Source organism: Engystomops pustulosus, unplaced genomic scaffold (assembly GCF_040894005.1).
Source record: "Engystomops pustulosus unplaced genomic scaffold, aEngPut4.maternal MAT_SCAFFOLD_126, whole genome shotgun sequence".
NCBI classification, from domain to species: Eukaryota; Metazoa; Chordata; class Amphibia; order Anura; family Leptodactylidae; genus Engystomops; species Engystomops pustulosus.
In genome coordinates this window covers 1-22,088 of record NW_027285007.1, presented here as the reverse complement: position 1 = coordinate 22,088, position 22,088 = coordinate 1, and the positions used below count along the sequence as shown (strand labels likewise).

At 46.9% G+C, this 22,088-nt stretch overlaps 1 protein-coding gene across 1 annotated transcript in view; it reads right to left on the bottom strand.

The window, feature by feature from the left end:
- Positions 1-22,081, bottom strand: part of LOC140108404 (protein Wnt-9a) — a 28,498-nt gene extending 6,417 nt beyond the window's left edge. The window contains exons 1-2 of the mRNA XM_072131714.1: positions 21,954-22,081; positions 8,319-8,581 (exon numbers count right to left, since the gene is read on the bottom strand). Of these exons, the coding sequence (XP_071987815.1) occupies positions 8,319-8,581; positions 21,954-22,059 (369 nt within the window). The 5' untranslated portion in view covers positions 22,060-22,081. The remainder of the gene's footprint in view (positions 1-8,318; positions 8,582-21,953) is intronic.
- Positions 22,082-22,088: the final 7 nt, after the last annotated feature.

The window sequence follows — 22,088 nt, the reverse complement described above, 5'->3', positions numbered from 1 at the left end:
TATAGCAGTGGTATATAGCAGTGCCGGGCAGTAATACGTGGGCTCCATATTCCGGTGGCTTCTACCCGGCATCAGTGAGTGATGTGTAAAGTAATGTAACACTATATTTACCACAATACAGGGCTCATCGATGAGGACACCTTATGGCAGTATTATGTGGGTACTATGTATTATTATGGGAGCACTGTATGGCAGGATTATCAGATCACTGCTTGGCCAGGATATCTGAGCACCATATGGCAGTATTATTTGCACACTATTTCCATACTGTGCTCAAATAATGCTGCCATACAGTGACTAGATATAACACCGCCATACAGTGACTAGATATAACACCGCCATACAGTGACTGGATATAACACCGCCATACAGTGACTAGATATAACACCGCCATACAGTGACTAGATATAACACCGCCATACAGTGATTAGATATAACACCGCCATACAGTGATTAGATATAACACCGCCATACAGTGATTAGATATAACACCGCCATACAGTGATTAGATATAACACCGCCATACAGTGACTAGATATAACACCGCCATACAGTGACTAGATATAACACCGCCATACAGTGACTAGATATAACACCGCCATACAGTGACTAGATATAACACCGCCATACAGTGATTAGATATAACACCGCCATACAGTGATTAGATATAACACCGCCATACAGTGACTAGATATAACACCGCCATACAGTGATTAGATATAACACCGCCATACAGTGACTAGATATAACACCGCCATACAGTCATTAGATATAACACCGCCATACAGTGACTAGATATAACACCGCCATACAGTGACTAGATATAACACCGCCATACAGTGACTAGATATAACACCGCCATACAGTGATTAGATATAACACCGCCATACAGTGATTAGATATAACACCGCCATACAGTGATTAGATATAACACCGCCATACAGTGATTAGATATAACACCGCCATACAGTGATTAGATATAACACCGCCATACAGTCATTAGATATAACACCGCCATACAGTGATTAGATATAACACCGCCATACAGTGATTAGATATAACACCGCCATACAGTGATTAGATATAACACCGCCATACAGTGATTAGATATAACACCGCCATACAGTGATTAGATATAACACCGCCATACAGTGATTAGATATAACACCGCCATACAGTGATTAGATATAACACCGCCATACAGTGATTAGATATAACACCGCCATACAGTGACTAGATATAATACCGCCATACAGTGACTAGATATAACACCGCCATACAGTGATTAGATATAACACCCCCATACAGTGACTAGATATAACACCGCCATACAGTGACTAGATATAACACCGCCATACAGTGATTAGATATAACACCGCCATACAGTGATTAGATATAACACCGCCATACAGTGATTAGATATAACACCGCCATACAGTCATTAGATATAACACCGCCATACAGTGACTAGATATAACACCGCCATACAGTGATTAGATATAACACCGCCATACAGTGATTAGATATAACACCGCCATACAGTGATTAGATATAACACCGCCATACAGTCATTAGATATAACACCGCCATACAGTGATTAGATATAACACCGCCATACAGTGATTAGATATAACACCGCCATACAGTGATTAGATAGCTCCGCCATACAGTGATTAGATATAACACCGCCATACAGTGATTAGATATAACACCGCCATACAGTGATTAGATATAACACCGCCATACAGTGATTAGATATAACACCGCCATACAGTGATTAGATATAACACCGCCATACAGTGATTAGATATAACACCGCCATACAGTGATTAGATATAACACCGCCATACAGTCATTAGATATAACACCGCCATACAGTGATTAGATATAACACCGCCATACAGTGATTAGATAGCTCCGCCATACAGTGATTAGATATAACACCGCCATACAGTGATTAGATATAACACCGCCATACAGTGATTAGATATAACACCGCCATACAGTCATTAGATATAACACCGCCATACAGTGACTAGATATAACACCGCCATACAGTGACTAGATATAACACCGCCATACAGTGATTAGATATAACACCGCCATACAGTGATTAGATATAACACCGCCATACAGTGATTAGATATAACACCGCCATACAGTCATTAGATATAACACCGCCATACAGTGACTAGATATAACACCGCCATACAGTGATTAGATAGCTCCGCCATACAGTGATTAGATATAACACCGCCATACAGTGATTAGATATAACACCGCCATACAGTGATTAGATATAACACCACCATACAGTCATTAGATATAACACCGCCATACAGTGACTAGATATAACACCGCCATACAGTGACTAGATATAACACCGCCATACAGTGATTAGATATAACACCGCCATACAGTCATTAGATATAACACCGCCATACAGTCATTAGATATAACACCGCCATACAGTGACTAGATATAACACCGCCATACAGTGATTAGATATAACACCGCCATACAGTGATTAGATATAACACCGCCATACAGTGATTAGATATAACACCGCCATACAGTGACTAGATATAACACCGCCATACAGTGACTAGATATAACACCGCCATACAGTGACTAGATATAACACCGCAATACAGTGACTAGATATAACACCGCCATACAGTCATTAGATATAACACCGCCATACAGTGATTAGATATAACACCGCCATACAGTGATTAGATATAACACCGCAATACAGTGATTAGATATAACACCGCCATACAGTGATTAGATATAACACCGCCATACAGTGACTAGATATAACACCGCCATACAGTGATTAGATATAACACCGCCATACAGTGATTAGATATAACACCGCCATACAGTGATTAGATATAACACCGCCATACAGTGATTAGATATAACACCGCCATACAGTGATTAGATATAACACCGCCATACAGTGATTAGATATAACACCGCCATACAGTGATTAGATATAACACCGCCATACAGTGATTAGATATAACACCGCCATACAGTGACTAGATATAACACCGCCATACAGTGACTAGATATAACACCGCCATACAGTGATTAGATATAACACCGCCATACAGTGACTAGATATAACACCGCCATACAGTGATTAGATATAACACCGCCATACAGTGACTAGATATAACACCGCCATACAGTGACTAGATATAACACCGCCATACAGTGATTAGATATAACACCGCCATACAGTGATTAGATATAACACCGCCATACAGTGATTAGATATAACACCGCCATACAGTGATTAGATATAACACCGCCATACAGTGATTAGATATAACACCGCCATACAGTCATTAGATATAACACCGCCATACAGTGATTAGATATAACACCGCCATACAGTGATTAGATATAACACCGCCATACAGTGACTAGATATAACACCGCCATACAGTGACTAGATATAACACCGCCATACAGTGACTAGATATAACACCGCCATACAGTGATTAGATATAACACCGCCATACAGTGATTAGATATAACACCGCCATACAGTGATTAGATATAACACCGCCATACAGTGATTAGATATAACACCGCCATACAGTCATTAGATATAACACCGCCATACAGTGATTAGATATAACATCGCCATACAGTGATTAGATATAACACCGCCATACAGTGATTAGATATAACACCGCCATACAGTGATTAGATATAACACCGCCATACAGTGATTAGATATAACACCGCCATACAGTGATTAGATATAACACCGCCATACAGTGATTAGATATAACACCGCCATACAGTGACTAGATATAACACCGCCATACAGTGACTAGATATAACACCGCCATACAGTGATTAGATATAACACCGCCATACAGTGATTAGATATAACACCGCCATACAGTGACTAGATATAATACCGCCATACAGTGACTAGATATAACACCGCCATACAGTGATTAGATATAACACCGCCATACAGTGATTAGATATAACACCGCCATACAGTGATTAGATATAACACCGCCATACAGTGATTAGATATAACACCGCCATACAGTGACTAGATATAACACCGCCATACAGTGACTAGATATAACACCGCCATACAGTGATTAGATATAACACCGCCATACAGTGATTAGATATAACACCGCCATACAGTCATTAGATATAACACCGCCATACAGTGATTAGATATAACACCGCCATACAGTGATTAGATATAACACCGCCATACAGTGATTAGATATAACACCGCCATACAGTCATTAGATATAACACCGCCATACAGTGACTAGATATAACACCGCCATACAGTGACTAGATATAACACCGCCATACAGTGACTAGATATAACACCGCAATACAGTGACTAGATATAACACCGCAATACAGTCATTAGATATAACACCGCCATACAGTGATTAGATATAACACCGCCATACAGTGATTAGATATAACACCGCCATACAGTGATTAGATATAACACCGCCATACAGTGATTAGATATAACACCGCCATACAGTGATTAGATATAACACCGCCATACAGTGACTAGATATAACACCGCCATACAGTGATTAGATATAACACCGCCATACAGTGATTAGATATAACACCGCCATACAGTGATTAGATATAACACCGCCATACAGTGATTAGATATAACACCGCCATACAGTGATTAGATATAACACCGCCATACAGTGATTAGATATAACACCGCCATACAGTGATTAGATATAACACCACCATACAGTCATTAGATATAACACCGCAATACAGTGATTAGATATAACACCGCCATACAGTGATTAGATATAACACCGCCATACAGTGATTAGATATAACACCGCCATACAGTGATTAGATATAACACCGCCATACAGTCATTAGATATAACACCGCCATACAGTGACTAGATATAACACCGCCATACAGTGACTAGATATAACACCGCCATACAGTGATTAGATATAACACCGCCATACAGTGATTAGATAGCTCCGCCATACAGTGATTAGATATAACACCGCCATACAGTGATTAGATATAACACCGCCATACAGTGATTAGATATAACACCGCCATACAGTGATTAGATATAACACCGCCATACAGTGATTAGATATAACACCGCCATACAGTGATTAGATATAACACCGCCATACAGTGATTAGATATAACATCGCCATACAGTGATTAGATATAACACCGCCATACAGTGACTAGATATAACACCGCCATACAGTGACTAGATATAACACCGCCATACAGTGATTAGATATAACACCGCCATACAGTGATTAGATATAACACCGCCATACAGTGATTAGATATAACACCGCCATACAGTGATTAGATATAACACCGCCATACAGTGACTAGATATAACACCGCCATACAGTGACTAGATATAACACCGCCATACAGTGATTAGATATAACACCGCCATACAGTGATTAGATATAACACCGCCATACAGTGACTAGATATAACACCGCCATACAGTGACTAGATATAACACCGCCATACAGTGATTAGATATAACACCGCCATACAGTCATTAGATATAACACCGCCATACAGTGATTAGATATAACACCGCCATTTAGTGATTAGATATAACACCGCCATACAGTGATTAGATATAACACCGCCATACAGTCATTAGATATAACACCGCCATACAGTGATTAGATATAACACCGCCATACAGTGATTAGATATAACACCGCCATACAGTGATTAGATATAACACCACCATACAGTGATTAGATATAACACCGCCATACAGTGATTAGATATAACACCGCCATACAGTGATTAGATATAACACCGCCATACAGTGACTAGATATAACACCGCCATACAGTGATTAGATATAACACCGCCATACAGTGACTAGATATAACACCGCCATACAGTGATTAGATATAACACCGCCATACAGTCATTAGATATAACACCGCCATACAGTCATTAGATATAACACCGCCATGAAGAACGTACAAGAAGAACACGAGTGGACAATAGGCCCTGGACAAGGTTCCTTTGGCTTGGATCCAAAATCCTATGTAGGTTCTTGTCCCTCAGGATGCTCCAAGGAGGAGACATCAGAACATTAATGAAGGTCATTGCACATCAGGTGACACCTCCCGGAGGTCAGGGATGGATCGTGGATGGGATGTTCTCCTCGGGGTTTATCATCTCATGGAGACCTGCAAGCTCCAGAATATCCGAGGAATCATCTCCAAAAACCTGGAGCAGCGCTGAGCCGCATGTAACCCAATGAGGGGGCAGATAAAAACACGGCTAAAAGCCTCAGTCCACCAGATGTAACCCAACCGCGTCCACCCCAAGGTCAATGTCACCCCAGGCCCCAGACCCGCACTGGGTATTCATTACATGGGGGGTGAGGGGGCAGATCAGGCAGAGCGTGCATTCCTGCGCACAGTCCTGCTGCACCTTCACATGTTTCAGGTTTCACCCCACAAATCCAAGGAGTCTGGAGCCCCCCCCGCCTGTGATTTGTCCGGCAGTGAGAACAGACCTGACATTCCTGAGAACACGCTCTGCGCAGCGCACCGCATTGAGAGCAGTGAAATAATACATGACACAGATGGGTGAGTGCCCGGGCGAGCGGGTAACCGCATACCCCTGCTAGTGCCCCTCACCACGCTGGGACATGCTTCATCACACACACCTCAGAGAAGGTCCGACCCCGGGGATTAAGAAACGCAGCAACCAAAATCTTACCTAATGATTCTCCACTGAGAAACTCCATTAAATTAAATTTAAAACATCCCAAGTCCTCCAGAAGAAGCAGGGGGGGGGGGGGGCAGCTGGAGGAGACCAACCAGGACCCCCAGAAGAACTTCATCAGCCATGGCTGGAGCTGCAGCGTGCGGTGCAGGGAGGAGAAGAGAAGCTGCAGTGTGCGGTGCAGGGAGGAGAGGAGAAGCTGCAGTGTGCGGTGCAGGGAGGAGAGGAGAAGCTGCAGTGTGCGGTGCAGGGAGGAGAGGAGAAGCTGCAGTGTGCGGTGCAGGGAGGAGGAGAGGAGAAGCTGCAGTGTGCGGTGCAGGGAGGAGAGGAGAAGCTGCAGTGTGTGGTGCAGGGAGGAGAGGATGAGCTGCAGTGTGTGGTGCAGGGAGGAGGAGAAGAGAAGCTGCAGTGTGCGGTGCAGGGACTAGAGAAGAAGCTGCAGTGTGCGGTGCAGGGAGGAGGAGAGGAGAAGCTGCAGTGTGCGGTGCAGGGAGGAGAGGAGAAGCTGCAGTGTGTGGTGCAGGGAGGAGGAGAAGCTGCAGTGTGTGGTGCAGGGAGGAGAGGAGAAGCTGCAGTGTGCGGTGCAGGGAGGAGGAGAAGCTGCAGTGTGCGGTGCAGGGAGGAGAAGCTGCAGTGTGCGGTGCAGGGAGGAGAGAAGAAGCTGCAGTGTGCGGTGCAGGGAGGAGAGGAGGAGCTGCAGTGTGCGGTGCAGGGAGGAGGAGAGGAGAAGCTGCAGTGTGCGGTGCAGGGAGGAGAGGAGAAGCTGCAGTGTGCGGTGCAGGGAGGAGAGAAGAAGCTGCAGTGTGTGGTGCAGGGAGGATAGGAGAAGCTGCAGTGTATGGTGCAGGGAGGAGGAGAAGAGAAGCTGCAGTGTGCGGTGCAGGGAGGAGAGGAGAAGCTGCAGTGTGCGGTGCAGGGAGGAGAGGAGAAGCTGCAGTGTGCGGTGCAGGGAGGAGAGGAGAAGCTGCAGTGTGCGGTGCAGGGAGGAGGAGAGGAGAAGCTGCAATGTGCGGTGCAGGGAGGAGAGGAGAAGCTGCAGTGTGCGGTGCAGGGAGGAGAGGAGAAGCTGCAGTGTGCGGTGCAGGGAGGAGAGGAGAGGAGAAGCTGCAGCGTGCGGTGCAGGGAGGAGAGGAGAAGCTGCAGTGTATGGTGCAGGGAGGAGAGGAGAAGCTATGAGGCCGGTGTGAGGGGAGCACTATGAGGCCGCTGTGAGGGGAGCACTATGAGGCCGGTGTGAGGGGAGCACTATGAGGCCGGTGTGAGGGGAGCACTATGAGGCCGGTGTGAGGGGAGCACTATGAGGCCGGTGTGAGGGGAGCACTATGAGGCCGGTGTGAGGGGAGCACTATGAGGCCGGTGTGAGGGGAGCACTATGAGGCCGGTGTGAGGGGAGCACTATGAGGCCGGTAGAAGAAGTCATCCTACAGCTAAATAGAAACGTCACCGTCCCCGGATGTCGGCTTTGTGACCCCTTTCCCCACCTCTCTACAAGGTAGGTCTTCCCTCCCCCGGCCGCTGTCACTCACCTTGATCCCGACGTTCGTGTTATGTAAGTCCATTCGCGCTCGCAGATCTCTGTCAGATTTTTTGCCCAGAAATTCCTTGACGAACTTGTTGCTGTATTTCAGGTTGTCCCCGCAGCCGCCCCACTGCCAGGCCTCCCTGTTCTCCAGGTCCGGAGCCTCGTCACACGTGCAGCGCTCCATCCGTCCTGCGCTACACGCCTTCGCCATGGCATGGGTGAGTCCAGCTGAGGAAATGGCGTAAAGGAAGGCCGTCTCCTTGAAACCTGGGGAACACGAGAGGAAAAGATTAATAGCGACATAGGAAAATTTATCAGGATCTCTGCTGCGGTCAGTGAATGGAAATATCTCCTTTTACTGACAGCAAGCAGAGATCTTTAAAATGGCACAGAGTTTGTATGATAATTTAGAAGAATGAAACTACCAGAAATCATGGGCACCTTTAGTGACCAATGGACCCCACTGACCATACAGGGGCCTCGAGGTCTCCCTGTGTAATAAGCCCCACTCCGGGATCGGGCTGGCCGCACATGAAGCTTATGGCCGCCTCCTGCACAGCGAGACACTTGGCTGCACAAGATATTAATTAACGACTCCTAAACCCTAAGTGAATACGTCCATTCTACCCTCGGGGGTCTCTGGGGTCCGCCACCCACATGGCTCCGGTTTCAGCGCTTCTCGCATCACTGACCACAGCAATAACCCCTTGTGCTCCAGCTAGGGGGTGAACCTCGCTTTAGGTGTAACCGGGATTCAAGGAGTTAAAAGGCGTTCCCTACCCACGTCTCCAGTGGCTGAGGGGTCCTATCCTCCGATTACTGGACCGGTGAGGGCGACAACTTGCATGGGGGCTACAGGATTAAGGGCCCCATAAAAAATGCTGATCCGCCCTGTACTGATACATTGCAACAAACTACCAGCAGAGGAGAGAGATTTCGGTTGTGTTAAACTCAGAGGATCATTTGGACACAATGGGGGGAATTCACACTAAATTCCTTCCCTTCTCCATAGGTAACGGCGCTGCGCGGCTCTATCCTTTCCCCGTACACGGTACCACCGCCGGGCACCTATGGCGTCTATGGGGATGTACGTGCAGTGTGAAAGGGGGCGTGGTCTGTGCACGCTGCTTCATTTTTTGATGCATGGACTAATTTCAATTTGGCCACGCCCCTCTCTCACATACCACACCCCTTTCACGAGGAAACACCCCCTTTAACAAATGGTAAAAAGGCAAAAAGATAATCCAAAGCCTAAAAATATTTCTGAAGACATTAGACCGTTTTTGGTGCAAATCTGTCATTTTCTGTCAAAATAAAAATAGTGAATTCTGCCAATTGTAACGACGCAGATCATGTGTGCAGGGGACTGGGAGGATGACAGGAGGTCATGTGCTCCACAGATCCTGCTACACAACATCAATGGGAGGTCCGCACTGAGAAGAGCACCCGACCTCCACCTACCCAGAGCCCAGAGCATTCAGGACGCGGGTCTCGGATATACAACGCTGTCTGCATCTCACGGGAAATATTCACAGGCATCGAAAGTTGTTACATTGTATCTCCTGCACCGATAACAACCGTCCAACCAGCAACAAGAGTAACAACATCGGGCACTCAGGTCCCACCCGAGCCAAGGAGACTATTCTACAGAGTCACAGCTCTTACAGTAAGGAACCGGCTCCTGAGGAGACTATTCTACAGTGTCACAGCTCTTCCAGTAAGGAACCGGCTCCTGAGGAGACTATTCTACAGAGTCACAGCTCTTACAGTAAGGAACCGGCTCCTGAGGAGACTATTCTACAGTGTCACAGCTCTTCCAGTAAGGAACCGGCTCCTGAGGAGACTATTCTATAGAGTCACAGCTCTTACAGTAAGGAACCGGCTCCTGAGGAGACTATTCTACAGTGTCACAGCTCTTCCAGTAAGGAACCGGCTCCTGAGGAGACTATTCTATAGAGTCACAGCTCTTACAGTAAGGAACCAGCTCCTAAGGAGACTATTCTACAGAGCCACAGCTCTTACAGTACAGAACCGGCTCCTGAGGAGACTATTCTACAAAGTCACAGCTCTTACAGTACAGAACCGGCTCCTGAGGAGACTAATCTACAGAGTCACAGCTCTTACAGTACAGAACCGGCTCCTGAGGAGACTATTCTACAGAGTCACATCTCTTACAGTACAGAACCGGCTCCTGAGGAGACTATTCTACAGAGTCACAGCTCTTACAGTAAGGAACCGGCTCCTGAGGAGACTATTCTACAGAGTCACAGCTCTTACAGTAAGGAACCGGCTCCTGAGGAGACTATGCTACAGAGTCACAGCTCTTACAGTGAAGAACCAGCTCCTGAGGAGACTATTCTACAGAGTCACAGCTCTTACAGTACAGAACCGGCTCCTGAGGAGACTATTCTACAGAGTCACAGCTCTTACAGTAAAGAACCGGCTCCTGAGGAGACTATTCAACAGAGTCACAGCTCTTACAGTACAGAACCGGCTCCTGAGGAGACTATTCTACAGAATCACAGCTCTTACAGTAAGGAACCGGCTCCTGAGGAGACTATTCTACAGAGTCACAGCTCTTACAGTAAAGAACCGACTCCTGAGGAGACTATTTTACAGAGTCACAGCTCTTACTGTAAAGAACCAGCTCCTGAGGAGACTATTCTACAGAGTTACAGCTCTTACAGTACAGCACCGGCTCCTGAGGAGACTATTCTACAGAGTCACAGCTCTTACAGTAAGGAACCGGCTCCTGAGGAGACTATTCTACAGAGTCACAGCTCTTACAGTAAGGAACCGGCTCCTGAGGAGACTATTCTACAGAATCACAGCTCTTACAGTACAGAACCGGCTCCTGAGGAGACTATTCTACAGAGTCACAGCTCTTACAGTAAAGAACCAGCTCCTTAGGAGACTATTCTACAGAATCACAGCTCTTACAGTAAGGAACCAGCTCCTGAGGAGACTATTCTACAGAGTCACAGCTCTTACAGTAAGGAACCGGCTCCTGAGGAGACTATTCTACACATTCACAGCTCTTACAGTAAAGAACCGGCTCCTGAGGAGACTATTCTACAGAGTCACAGCTCTTACAGTAAGGAACCAGCTCCTGAGGAGACTATTCTACACATTCAAAGCTCTTACAGTACAGAACCGGCTCCTGAGGAGACTATTCTACAGAGTCACAGCTCTTACAGTACAGAACCGGCTCCTGAGGAGACTATTCTACAGAATCACAGCTCTTACAGTAAGGAACCGGCTCCTGGGGAGACTATTCTACAGAGTTACAGCTCTTACAGTAAGGAACCGGCTCCTGAGGAGAATATTCTACAGAGTCACAGCTCTTACAGTACAGAACCGGTTCCCAAGGAGACTATTCTACAGAGTCGCAGCTCTTACAGTAAAGAACCGGCTCCTGAGGAGACTATTCTACAGAGTCACAGCTCTTACAGTACAGAACCGGCTCTTGAGGAGACTATTCTACAGAGTCACAGCTCTTACAGTAAGGAACCGGCTCCTGAGGAGACTATTCTACAGAGTCACAGCTCTTACAGTAAGGAACCGGCTCCTTAGGAGACTATTCTACAGAATCACAGCTCTTACAGTAAGGAACCGGCTCCTAAGGAGACTATTCTACAGAGCCACAGCTCTTACAGTACAGAACCGGCTCCCGAGGAGACTATTATACAGAGTCACAGCTCTTACAATAAGGAACCGGCTCCTGAGGAGACTATTCTACAGAGTCACAGCTCTTACAGTGAAGAACCAGCTCCTGAGGAGACTATTCTACAGAGTCACAGCTCTTACAGTACAGAACCGGCTCCTGAGGAGACTATTCTACAGAGTCACAGCTCTTACAGTAAAGAACCGGCACCTGAGGAGACTATTCTACAGAGTCACAGGTCTTACAGTAAAGAACCGGCACCTGAGGAGACTATTCTACAGAGTCACAGCTCTTACAGTAAAGAACCGGCACCTGAGGAGACTATTCTATAGAGTCACAGCTCTTACAGTACAGAACCGGCTCCTGAGGAGACTATTCAACAGAGTCACAGCTCTTACAGTACAGAACCGGCTCCTGAGGAGACTATTCTACAGAGTCACAGCTCTTACAGTAAGGAACCGGCTCCTGAGGAGACTATTCTACAGAGTCACAGCTCTTACAGTACAGAACCAGCTCCTGAGGAGACTATTCTACAGAGTCACAGCTCTTACAGTACAGAACCGGCTCCTGAGGAGACTATTCTACACATCCACAGCTCTTACAGTAAGGAACCGGCTCCTGAGGAGACTATTCTACACATCCACAGCTCTTACAGTAAGGAACCGGCTCCTGAGGAGACTATTCTACAGAGTCACAGCTCTTACAGTAAGGAACCGGCTCCTGAGGAGACTATTCTACAGAGTCACAGCTCTTACAGTAAAGAACCAGCTCCTTAGGAGACTATTCTACAGAATCACAGCCCTTACAGTAAGGAATCGGCTCCTAAGGAGACTATTCTACAGAGTCACAGCTCTTACAGTACAGAACCGGCTCCCGAGGAGACTATTATACAGAGTCACAGCTCTTACAGTAAGGAACCGGCTCCTGAGGAGACTATTCTACAGAGTCACAGCTCTTACAGTGAAGAACCAGCTCCTGAGGAGACTATTCTACAGAGTCACAGCTCTTACAGTAAGGAACCGGCTCCTGGGGAGACTATTCTACAGAGTCACAGCTCTTACAGTAAGGAACCGGCTCATGAGGAGACTATTCTACAGAGTCACAGCTCTTACAGTACAGAACCGGCTCCTGAGGAGACTATTCTACAGAGCCACAGCTCTTACAGTAAAGAACCAGCTCCTGAGGAGACTATTCAACAGAGTCACAGCTCTTACAGTACAGAACCGGCTCCTGAGGAGACTATTCTACAGAGTCACAGCTCTTACAGTACAGAACCGGCTCCTAAGGAGACTATTCTACAGAGTCACAGCTCTTACAGTACAGAACCGGCTCCTGAGGAGACTATTCTACAGAGTCACAGCTCTTACAGTACAGAACCGGCTCCCGAGGAGACTATTCTACAGAGTCACAGCTCTTACAGTACAGAACCGGCTCCTGAGGAGACTATTCTACAGAGTCACAGCTCTTACAGTACAGAACCGGCTCCTGAGGAGACTATTCTACAGAGTCACAGCTCTTACAGTACAGAACCGGCTCCTGAGGAGACTATTCTACAGAGTCACAGCTCTTACAGTAAAGAACCGGCACCTGAGGAGACTATTCTACAGAGTCACAGGTCTTACAGTAAAGAACCGACTCCTGAGGAGACTATTCTACAGAGTCACAGCTCTTTCAGTAAAGAACCGGCACCTGAGGAGACTATTCTACAGAGTCACAGCTCTTACAGTAAAGAACCGACTCCTGAGGAGACTATTCTACAGAGTCACAGCTCTTACAGTAAAGAACCGGCACCTGAGGAGACTATTCTACAGAGTCACAGCTCTTACAGTACAGAACCGGCTCCCGAGGAGACTATTATACAGAGTCACAGCTCTTACAGTAAGGAACCGGCTCCTGAGGAGACTATTCTACAGAGTCACAGCTCTTACAGTGAAGAACCAGCTCCTGAGGAGACTATTCTACAGAGTCACAGCTCTTACAGTAAGGAACCGGCTCCTGGGGAGACTATTCTACAGAGTCACAGCTCTTACAGTAAGGAACCGGCTCATGAGGAGACTATTCTACAGAGTCACAGCTCTTACAGTACAGAACCGGCTCCTGAGGAGACTATTCTACAGAGTCACAGCTCTTACAGTAAAGAACCAGCTCCTGAGGAGACTATTCTACAGAATCACAGCTCTTACAGTAAGGAACCGTCTCCTGAGGAGACTATTCTACAGAATCACAGCTCTTACAGTAAGGAACCGGCTCCCGAGGAGACTATTCTACAGAGTCACAGCTCTTACAGTACAGAACCGGCTCCTGAGGAGACTATTCTACAGAGTCACAGCTCTTACAGTACAGAACCGGCTCCTGAGGAGACTATTCTACAGAATCACAGCTCTTACAGTAAGGAACCGGCTCCTGGGGAGACTATTCTACAGAGTCACAGCTCTTACAGTACAGAACCGGCTCCTAAGGAGACTATTCTACAGAGTCACAGCTCTTACAGTAAAGAACCGGCACCTGAGGAGACTATTCTACAGAGTCACAGCTCTTACAGTAAAGAACCGACTCCTGAGGAGACTATTCTACAGAGTCACAGCTCTTACAGTAAAGAACCGGCACCTGAGGAGACTATTCTACAGAGTCACAGCTCTTACAGTAAAGAACCGACTCCTGAGGAGACTATTCTACAGAGTCACAGCTCTTACAGTAAAGAACCGACTCCTGAGGAGACTATTCTACAGAGTCACAGCTCTTACAGTAAAGAACCGACTCCTGAGGAGACTATTCTACAGAGTCACAGCTCTTACAGTAAAGAACCGGCACCTGAGGAGACTATTCTACAGAGTCACAGCTCTTACAGTAAAGAACCGGCTCCTGAGGAGACTATTCTACAGAGTCACAGCTCTTACAGTAAGGAACTGGCTCCTGAGGAGACTATTCTACAGAGTCACAGCTCTTACAGTAAGGAACCGGCTCCTGAGGAGACTATTCTACAGAGTCACAGCTCTTACAGTAAGGAACCGGCTCCTGAGGAGACTATTCTACAGAATCACAGCTCTTACAGTACAGAACCGGCTCCTGAGGAGACTATTCTACAGAGTCACAGCTCTTACAGTAAAGAACCAGCTCCTTAGGAGACTATTCTACAGAATCACAGCTCTTACAGTAAGGAACCGGCTCCTGGGGAGACTATTCTACTAAGTCACAGCTCTTACAGTAAGGAACCGGCACCTGAGGAGACTATTCTACAGAGTCACAGCTCTTACAGTAAAGAACCGGCTCCTGAGGATAATATTCTACAGAGTCACAGCTCTTAGAGTACAGAACCGGCTCCTGAGGAGACTATTCTACATAGTCACAGCTCTTACAGGAAGGAACCGGCTCCTGAGGAGACTATTCTACAGAGTCACAGCTCTTACAGTACAGAACCGGCTCCTGAGGAGACTATTCTACAGAATCACAGCTCTTACAGTAAGGAACCAGCTCCTAAGGAGACTATTCTACAGAGTCACAGCTCTTACAGTACAGAACCGGCTCCTGAGGAGACTATTCTACAGAGTCACAGCTCTTACAGTAAAGAACCGGCTCCTGAGGAGACTATTCTACATAGTCACAGCTCTTACAGTAAGGAACCGGCTCCTGAGGAGACTATTCTACAGAGTCACAGCTCTTACAGTAAGGAACCAGCTCCCGAGGAGACTATTCTACAGAGTCACAGCTCTTACAGTACAGAACCGGCTCCTGAGGAGACTATTCTACAGAGTCACAGCTCTTACAGTAAAGAACCGGCTCCTGAGGAGACTAATCTACAGAGTCACAGCTCTTACAGTAAGGAACCGGCTCCTTAGGAGACTATTCTACAGAGTCACAGCTCTTACAGTAAGGAACCGGCTCCTGAGGAGACTATTCTACAGAGTCACAGCTCTTACAGTAAAGAACCGACTCCTGAGGAGACTATTCTACAGAGTCACAGCTCTTACAGTAAAGAACCGGCACCTGAGGAGACTATTCTACAGAGTCACAGCTCTTACAGTAAGGAACTGGCTCCTGAGGAGACTATTCTACAGAGTCACAGCTCTTACAGTAAGGAACCGGCTCCTGAGGAGACTATTCTACAGAGTCACAGCTCTTACAGTAAGGAACCGGCTCCTGAGGAGACTATTCTACAGAATCACAGCTCTTACAGTACAGAACCGGCTCCTGAGGAGACTATTCTACAGAGTCACAGCTCTTACAGTAAAGAACTAGCTCCTTAGGAGACTATTCTACAGAATCACAGCTCTTACAGTAAGGAACCGGCTCCTGGGGAGACTATTCTACTAAGTCACAGCTCTTACAGTAAGGAACCGGCACCTGAGGAGACTATTCTACAGAGTCACAGCTCTTACAGTAAAGAACCGGCTCCTGAGGATAATATTCTACAGAGTCACAGCTCTTAGAGTACAGAACCGGCTCCTGAGGAGACTATTCTACATAGTCACAGCTCTTACAGGAAGGAACCGGCTCCTGAGGAGACTATTCTACAGAGTCACAGCTCTTACAGTACAGAACCGGCTCCTGAGGAGACTATTCTACAGAATCACAGCTCTTACAGTAAGGAACCAGCTCCTAAGGAGACTATTCTACAGAGTCACAGCTCTTACAGTACAGAACCGGCTCCTGAGGAGACTATTCTACAGAGTCACAGCTCTTACAGTAAAGAACCGGCTCCTGAGGAGACTATTCTACATAGTCACAGCTCTTACAGTAAGGAACCGGCTCCTGAGGAGACTATTCTACAGAGTCACAGCTCTTACAGTACAGAACCGGCTCCTGAGGAGACTATTCTACAGAATCACAGCTCTTACAGTAAGGAACCGGCTCCTGGGGAGACTATTCTACTAAGTCACAGCTCTTACAGTAAGGAACCGGCACCTGAGGAGACTATTCTACAGAGTCACAGCTCTTACAGTACAGAACCGGCTCCTGAGGAGACTATTCTACAGAGTCACAGCTCTTACAGTACAGAACCGGCTCCTGAGGAGACTATTCTACAGAGTCACAGCTCTTACAGTACAGAACCGGCTCCTGAGGAGACTATTCTACAGAGTCACAGCTCTTACAGTAAGTAACCGGCTCATGAGGAGATTATTCTACAGAGTCACAGCTCTTACAGTAAGGAACCGGCTCCTGAGGAGACTATTCTACAGAGTCACAGCTCTTACAGTAAGGAACCGGCTCCTGAGGAGACTATTCTACAGAGTCACAGCTCTTACAGGAAGGAACCGGCTCCTGAGGAGACTATTCTACAGAGTCACAGCTCTTACAGTAAGGAACCGGCTCCTGAGGAGACTATGCTACAGAGTCACAGCTCTTACAGTACAGAACCAGCTCCTGAGGAAACTATTCTACAGAGTCACAGTTTTTACTTAAAGGAACCGGCTCCTGAGGAGACTATTCTACAGAGTCACAGCTCTTACAGTAAGGAACCGGCTCCTGAGGAGACTATGCTACAGAGTCACAGTTTTTACTTAAAGGAACCGGCTCCTGAGGAGACTATTCTACAGAGTTACAGCTCTTACAGTAAGGAACCGGCTCCTGAGGAGACTATTCTACAGAGTCACAGCTCTTACAGTACAGAACCGGCTCCTGAGGAGACTATTCTACAGAGTCACAGCTCTTACAGTACAGAACCGGCTCCTGAGGAGACTATTCTACAGAGTCACTGCTCTTACAGTAAGTAACCGGCTCATGAGGAGATTATTCTACAGAGTCACAGCTCTTACAGTAAGGAACCGGCTCCTGAGGAGACTATTCTACAGAGTCACAGCTCTTACAGTAAGGAACCGGCTCCTGAGGAGACTATTCTACAGAGTCACAGCTCTTAAAGTAAAGAACCGGCTCCTGAGGAGACTATTCTACAGATTTGCAGCTCTTACAGTAAGGAACCGGCTCCTGAGGAGACTATTCTACAGAATCACAGCTCTTACAGTAATGAACCGGCTCCTGAGGAGACTATTCTACAGAGTCACAGCTCTTACAGTAAGGAACCGGCTCCTGAGGAGACTATTCTACAGAGTCACAGCTCTTACAGTACAGAACCGGCTCCTGAGGAGACTATTCTACAGAGTCACAGCTCTTACAGTACAGAACCGGCTCCTGAGGAGACCATTCTACAGAGTCACAGCTCTTACAGTAAAGAACCGGCTCCTGAGGAGACTATTCTACAGAGTCACAGCTCTTACAGTACAGAACCGGCTCCTGAGGAGACTATTCTACAGAGTCACAGCTCTTACAGTACAGAACCGGCTCCTGAGGAGACTATTCTACAGAGTCACAGCTCTTACAGTACAGAACCGGCTCCTGAGGAGACTATTCTACAGAGTCACAGCTCTTACAGTAAAGAACCGGCTCCTGAGGAGACTATTCTACAGAGAGTCACAGCTCTTACAGTAAAGAACCGGCTCCTGAGGAGACTATTCTACAGAGTCACAGCTCTTACAGTAAGGAACCGGCTCCTGAGGAGACTATTCTACAGAGTCACAGCTCTTACAGGAAGGAACCGGCTCCTAAGGAGACTATTCTACAGAGTCACAGCTCTTACAGTATAAAACCAGCTCCTGGGGAGACTATTCTACAGAGTCACAGCTCTTACAGTAAGGAACCGGCTCCTGGGGAGAATATTCTACAGAGTCACAGTTTTTACTTAAAGGAACCGGCTCCTGAGGAGACTATTCTACAGAGTCACAGCTCTTACAGTAAGGAACCGGCTCCTGAGGAAACTATTCTACAGAGTCACAGTTTTTACTTAAAGGAACCGGCTCCTGAGGAGACTATTCTACAGAGTTACAGCTCTTACAGTAAGGAACCGGCTCATGAGGAGACTATTCTACAGAGTCACAGCTCTTACAGTAAGGAACCGGCTCCTGAGGAGACTATTCTACAGAGTCACAGCTCTTACAGTACAGAACCGGCTCCTGAGGAGACTATTCTACAGAGTCACAGCTCTTACAGTAAGGAACCGGCTCCTGAGGAGACTATGCTACAGAGTCACAGCTCTTACAGTACAGAACCAGCTCCTGAGGAAACTATTCTACAGAGTCACAGTTTTTACTTAAAGGAACCGGCTCCTGAGGAGACTATTCTACAGAGTCACAGCTCTTACAGTAAGGAACCGGCTCCTGAGGAGACTATGCTACAGAGTCACAGCTCTTACAGTACAGAACCGGCTCCTGAGGAAACTATTCTACAGAGTCACAGTTTTTACTTAAAGGAACCGGCTCCTGAGGAGACTATTCTACAGAGTTACAGCTCTTACAGTAAGGAACCGGCTCATGAGGAGACTATTCTACAGAGTCACAGCTCTTACAGTAAGGAACCGGCTCCTGAGGAGACTATTCTACAGAGTCACAGCTCTTACAGTAAGGAACCGGCTCCTGAGGAGACTATTCTACAGAGTCACAGCTCTTACAGGAAGGAACCGGCTCCTAAGGAGACTATTCTACAGAGTCACAGCTCTTACAGTACAGAACCGGCTCCTGAGGAGACTATTCTACAGAGTCACAGCTCTTACAGTAAGGAACCGGCTCCTGAGGAGACTATGCTACAGAGTCACAGCTCTTACAGTACAGAACCGGCTCCTGAGGAGAATATTCTACAGAGTCACAGCTCTTACAGTAAGGAACCGGCTCCTGAGGAGACTATTCTACAGAGTCACAGCTCTTACAGTATAGAACCGGCTCCTGAGGAGACTATTCTACAGAGTCACAGCTCTTACAGTAAGGAACCGGCTCCTGAGGAGACTATTCTACAGAGTCACAGCTCTTACAGTAAGGAACCGGCTCCTGAGGAAACTATTCTACAGAGTCACAGCTCTAACAGTACATAACCGGCTCCTGAGGAGACTATTCTACAGAGTCACAGCTCTTACAGTATAGAACCAGCTCCTGAGGAGACTATTCTACAGAGTCACAGCTCTTACAGTATAGAACCGGCTCCTAAGGAGACTATTCTACAGAGTCACAGCTCTTACAGTAAGGAACCGGCTCCCGAGGAGAGTATTCTACAGAGTCACAGCTCTTACAGTAAGGAACCGGCTCCCGAGGAGAGTATTCTACAGAGTCACAGCTCTTACAGTAAGGAACCGGCTCCCGAGGAGAGTATTCTACAGAGTCACAGCTCTTACAGTAAGGAACCGGCTCCTGAGGAGACTATTCTACAGAATCACAGCTCTTACAGTAAGGAACCGGCTCCTGAGGAGACTATTCTACAGAGTCACAGCTCTTACAGTACAGAACCAGCTCCTGAGGAGACTATTCTACAGAGTCACAGCTCTTACAGTATAGAACCGGCTCCTGAGGAGACTATTCTACAGAGTCACAGCTCTTACAGTACAGAACCGGCTCCTGAGGAGACTATTCTACAGAGTCACAGCTCTTACAGTAAGGAACCGGCTCCTGAGGAGACTATTCTACAGAATCACAGCTCTTACAGTATAGAACCAGCTCCTGAGGAGACTATTCTACAGAGTCACAGCTCTTACAGTAAGGAACCGGCTCCTGAGGAGACTATTCTACAGAGTCACAGCTCTTACAGTACAGAACCGGCTCCTGAGGAGACTATTCTACAGAGTCACAGCTCTTACAGTAAGGAACCGGCTCCTGGGGAGACTATTCTACAGAGTCACAGCTCTTACAGTACAGAACCGGCTCCTGAGGAGACTATTCTACAGAGTTACAGCTCTTACAGTACAGAACCGGCTCCTGAGGAGACTATTCTACAGAATCACAGCTCTTACAGTATAGAACCAGCTCCGTGGGAGACTATTCTACAGAGCCACAGCTCTTACAGTAAGGAACCGGCTCCTGAGGAGACTATTCTACAGAGTCACAGCTCTTACAGTAAGGAACCGGCTCCTGAGAAGACTATTCTACAGAGTCACAGCTCTTACAGTATAGAACCGGCTCCTGAGGAGACTATTCTACAGAGTCACAGCTCTTACAGTACAGAACCGGCTCCTGAGGAGACTATTCAACAGAGTCACAGCTCTTACAGTAAGGAACCGGCTCCTGAGGAGACTATTCTACAGAGTCACAGCTCTTACAGTACAGAACCGGCTCCTGAGGAGACTATTCAACAGAGTCACAGCTCTTACAGTAAGGAACCGGCTCCTGAGGAGACTATTCTACAGAGTCACAGCTCTTACAGTAAAGAACCAGCTCCTGAGGAGACTATTCTACAGAGTCACAGCTCTTACAGTAAGGAACCGGCTCCTGAGGAGACTATTCTACAGAGTCACAGCTCTTACAGTAAAGAACCGGCTCCTGAGGAGACTATTCTACAGAGTCACAGCTCTTACAGTAAAGAACCGGCTCCTGAGGAGACTATTCTACAGAATCACAGCTCTTACAGTAAGGAACCGGCTCCTGAGGAGACTATTCTACAGAGTCACAGCTCTTACAGTACAGAACCGGCTCCTGAGGAGACTATTCTACAGAGTCACAGCTCTTACAGTACAGAACCGGCTCCTGAGGAGACTATTCTACAGAGTCACAGCTCTTACAGCAAGGAACCGGCTCCTGAGGAGACTATTCTACAGAGTCACAGCTCTTACAGTACAGAACCGGCTCCTGAGGAGACTATTCTACAGAGTCACAGCTCTTACAGCAAGGAACCGGCTCCTGAGGAGACTATTCTACAGAGTCACAGCTCTTACAGTACAGAACCGGCTCCTGAGGAGACCATTCTACAGAGTCACAGCTCTTACAGTAAGGAACCGGCTCCTGAGGAGACCATTCTACAGAGTCACAGCTCTTACAGTAAAGAACCAGGAAGAAGAAGTCCGTGGACCTGAGCGGGGAAGTGACACATGCAGGATACTGGGAACTTTTAGTTAATGAGCCCCTTTGTAACAAAGTAGCAGAGACGTGGATAGTGAAGTCCATGGTTTCCCACTATCTGGGGAATCAACAACATCCATAGCAGAAGCCATCAGTGATAATACCGCACCTTGTTTCAGCAGACTGATGCGATACCGTCCCTCCAGTGTGCAGTTCCAGCGTTCAAAGTGAAATTGATATTCGCATTCCTGGGCGCTCATACTAATGGCTTCCATCAGGGTCTCCGCCACCCCGGGGTCTCGCC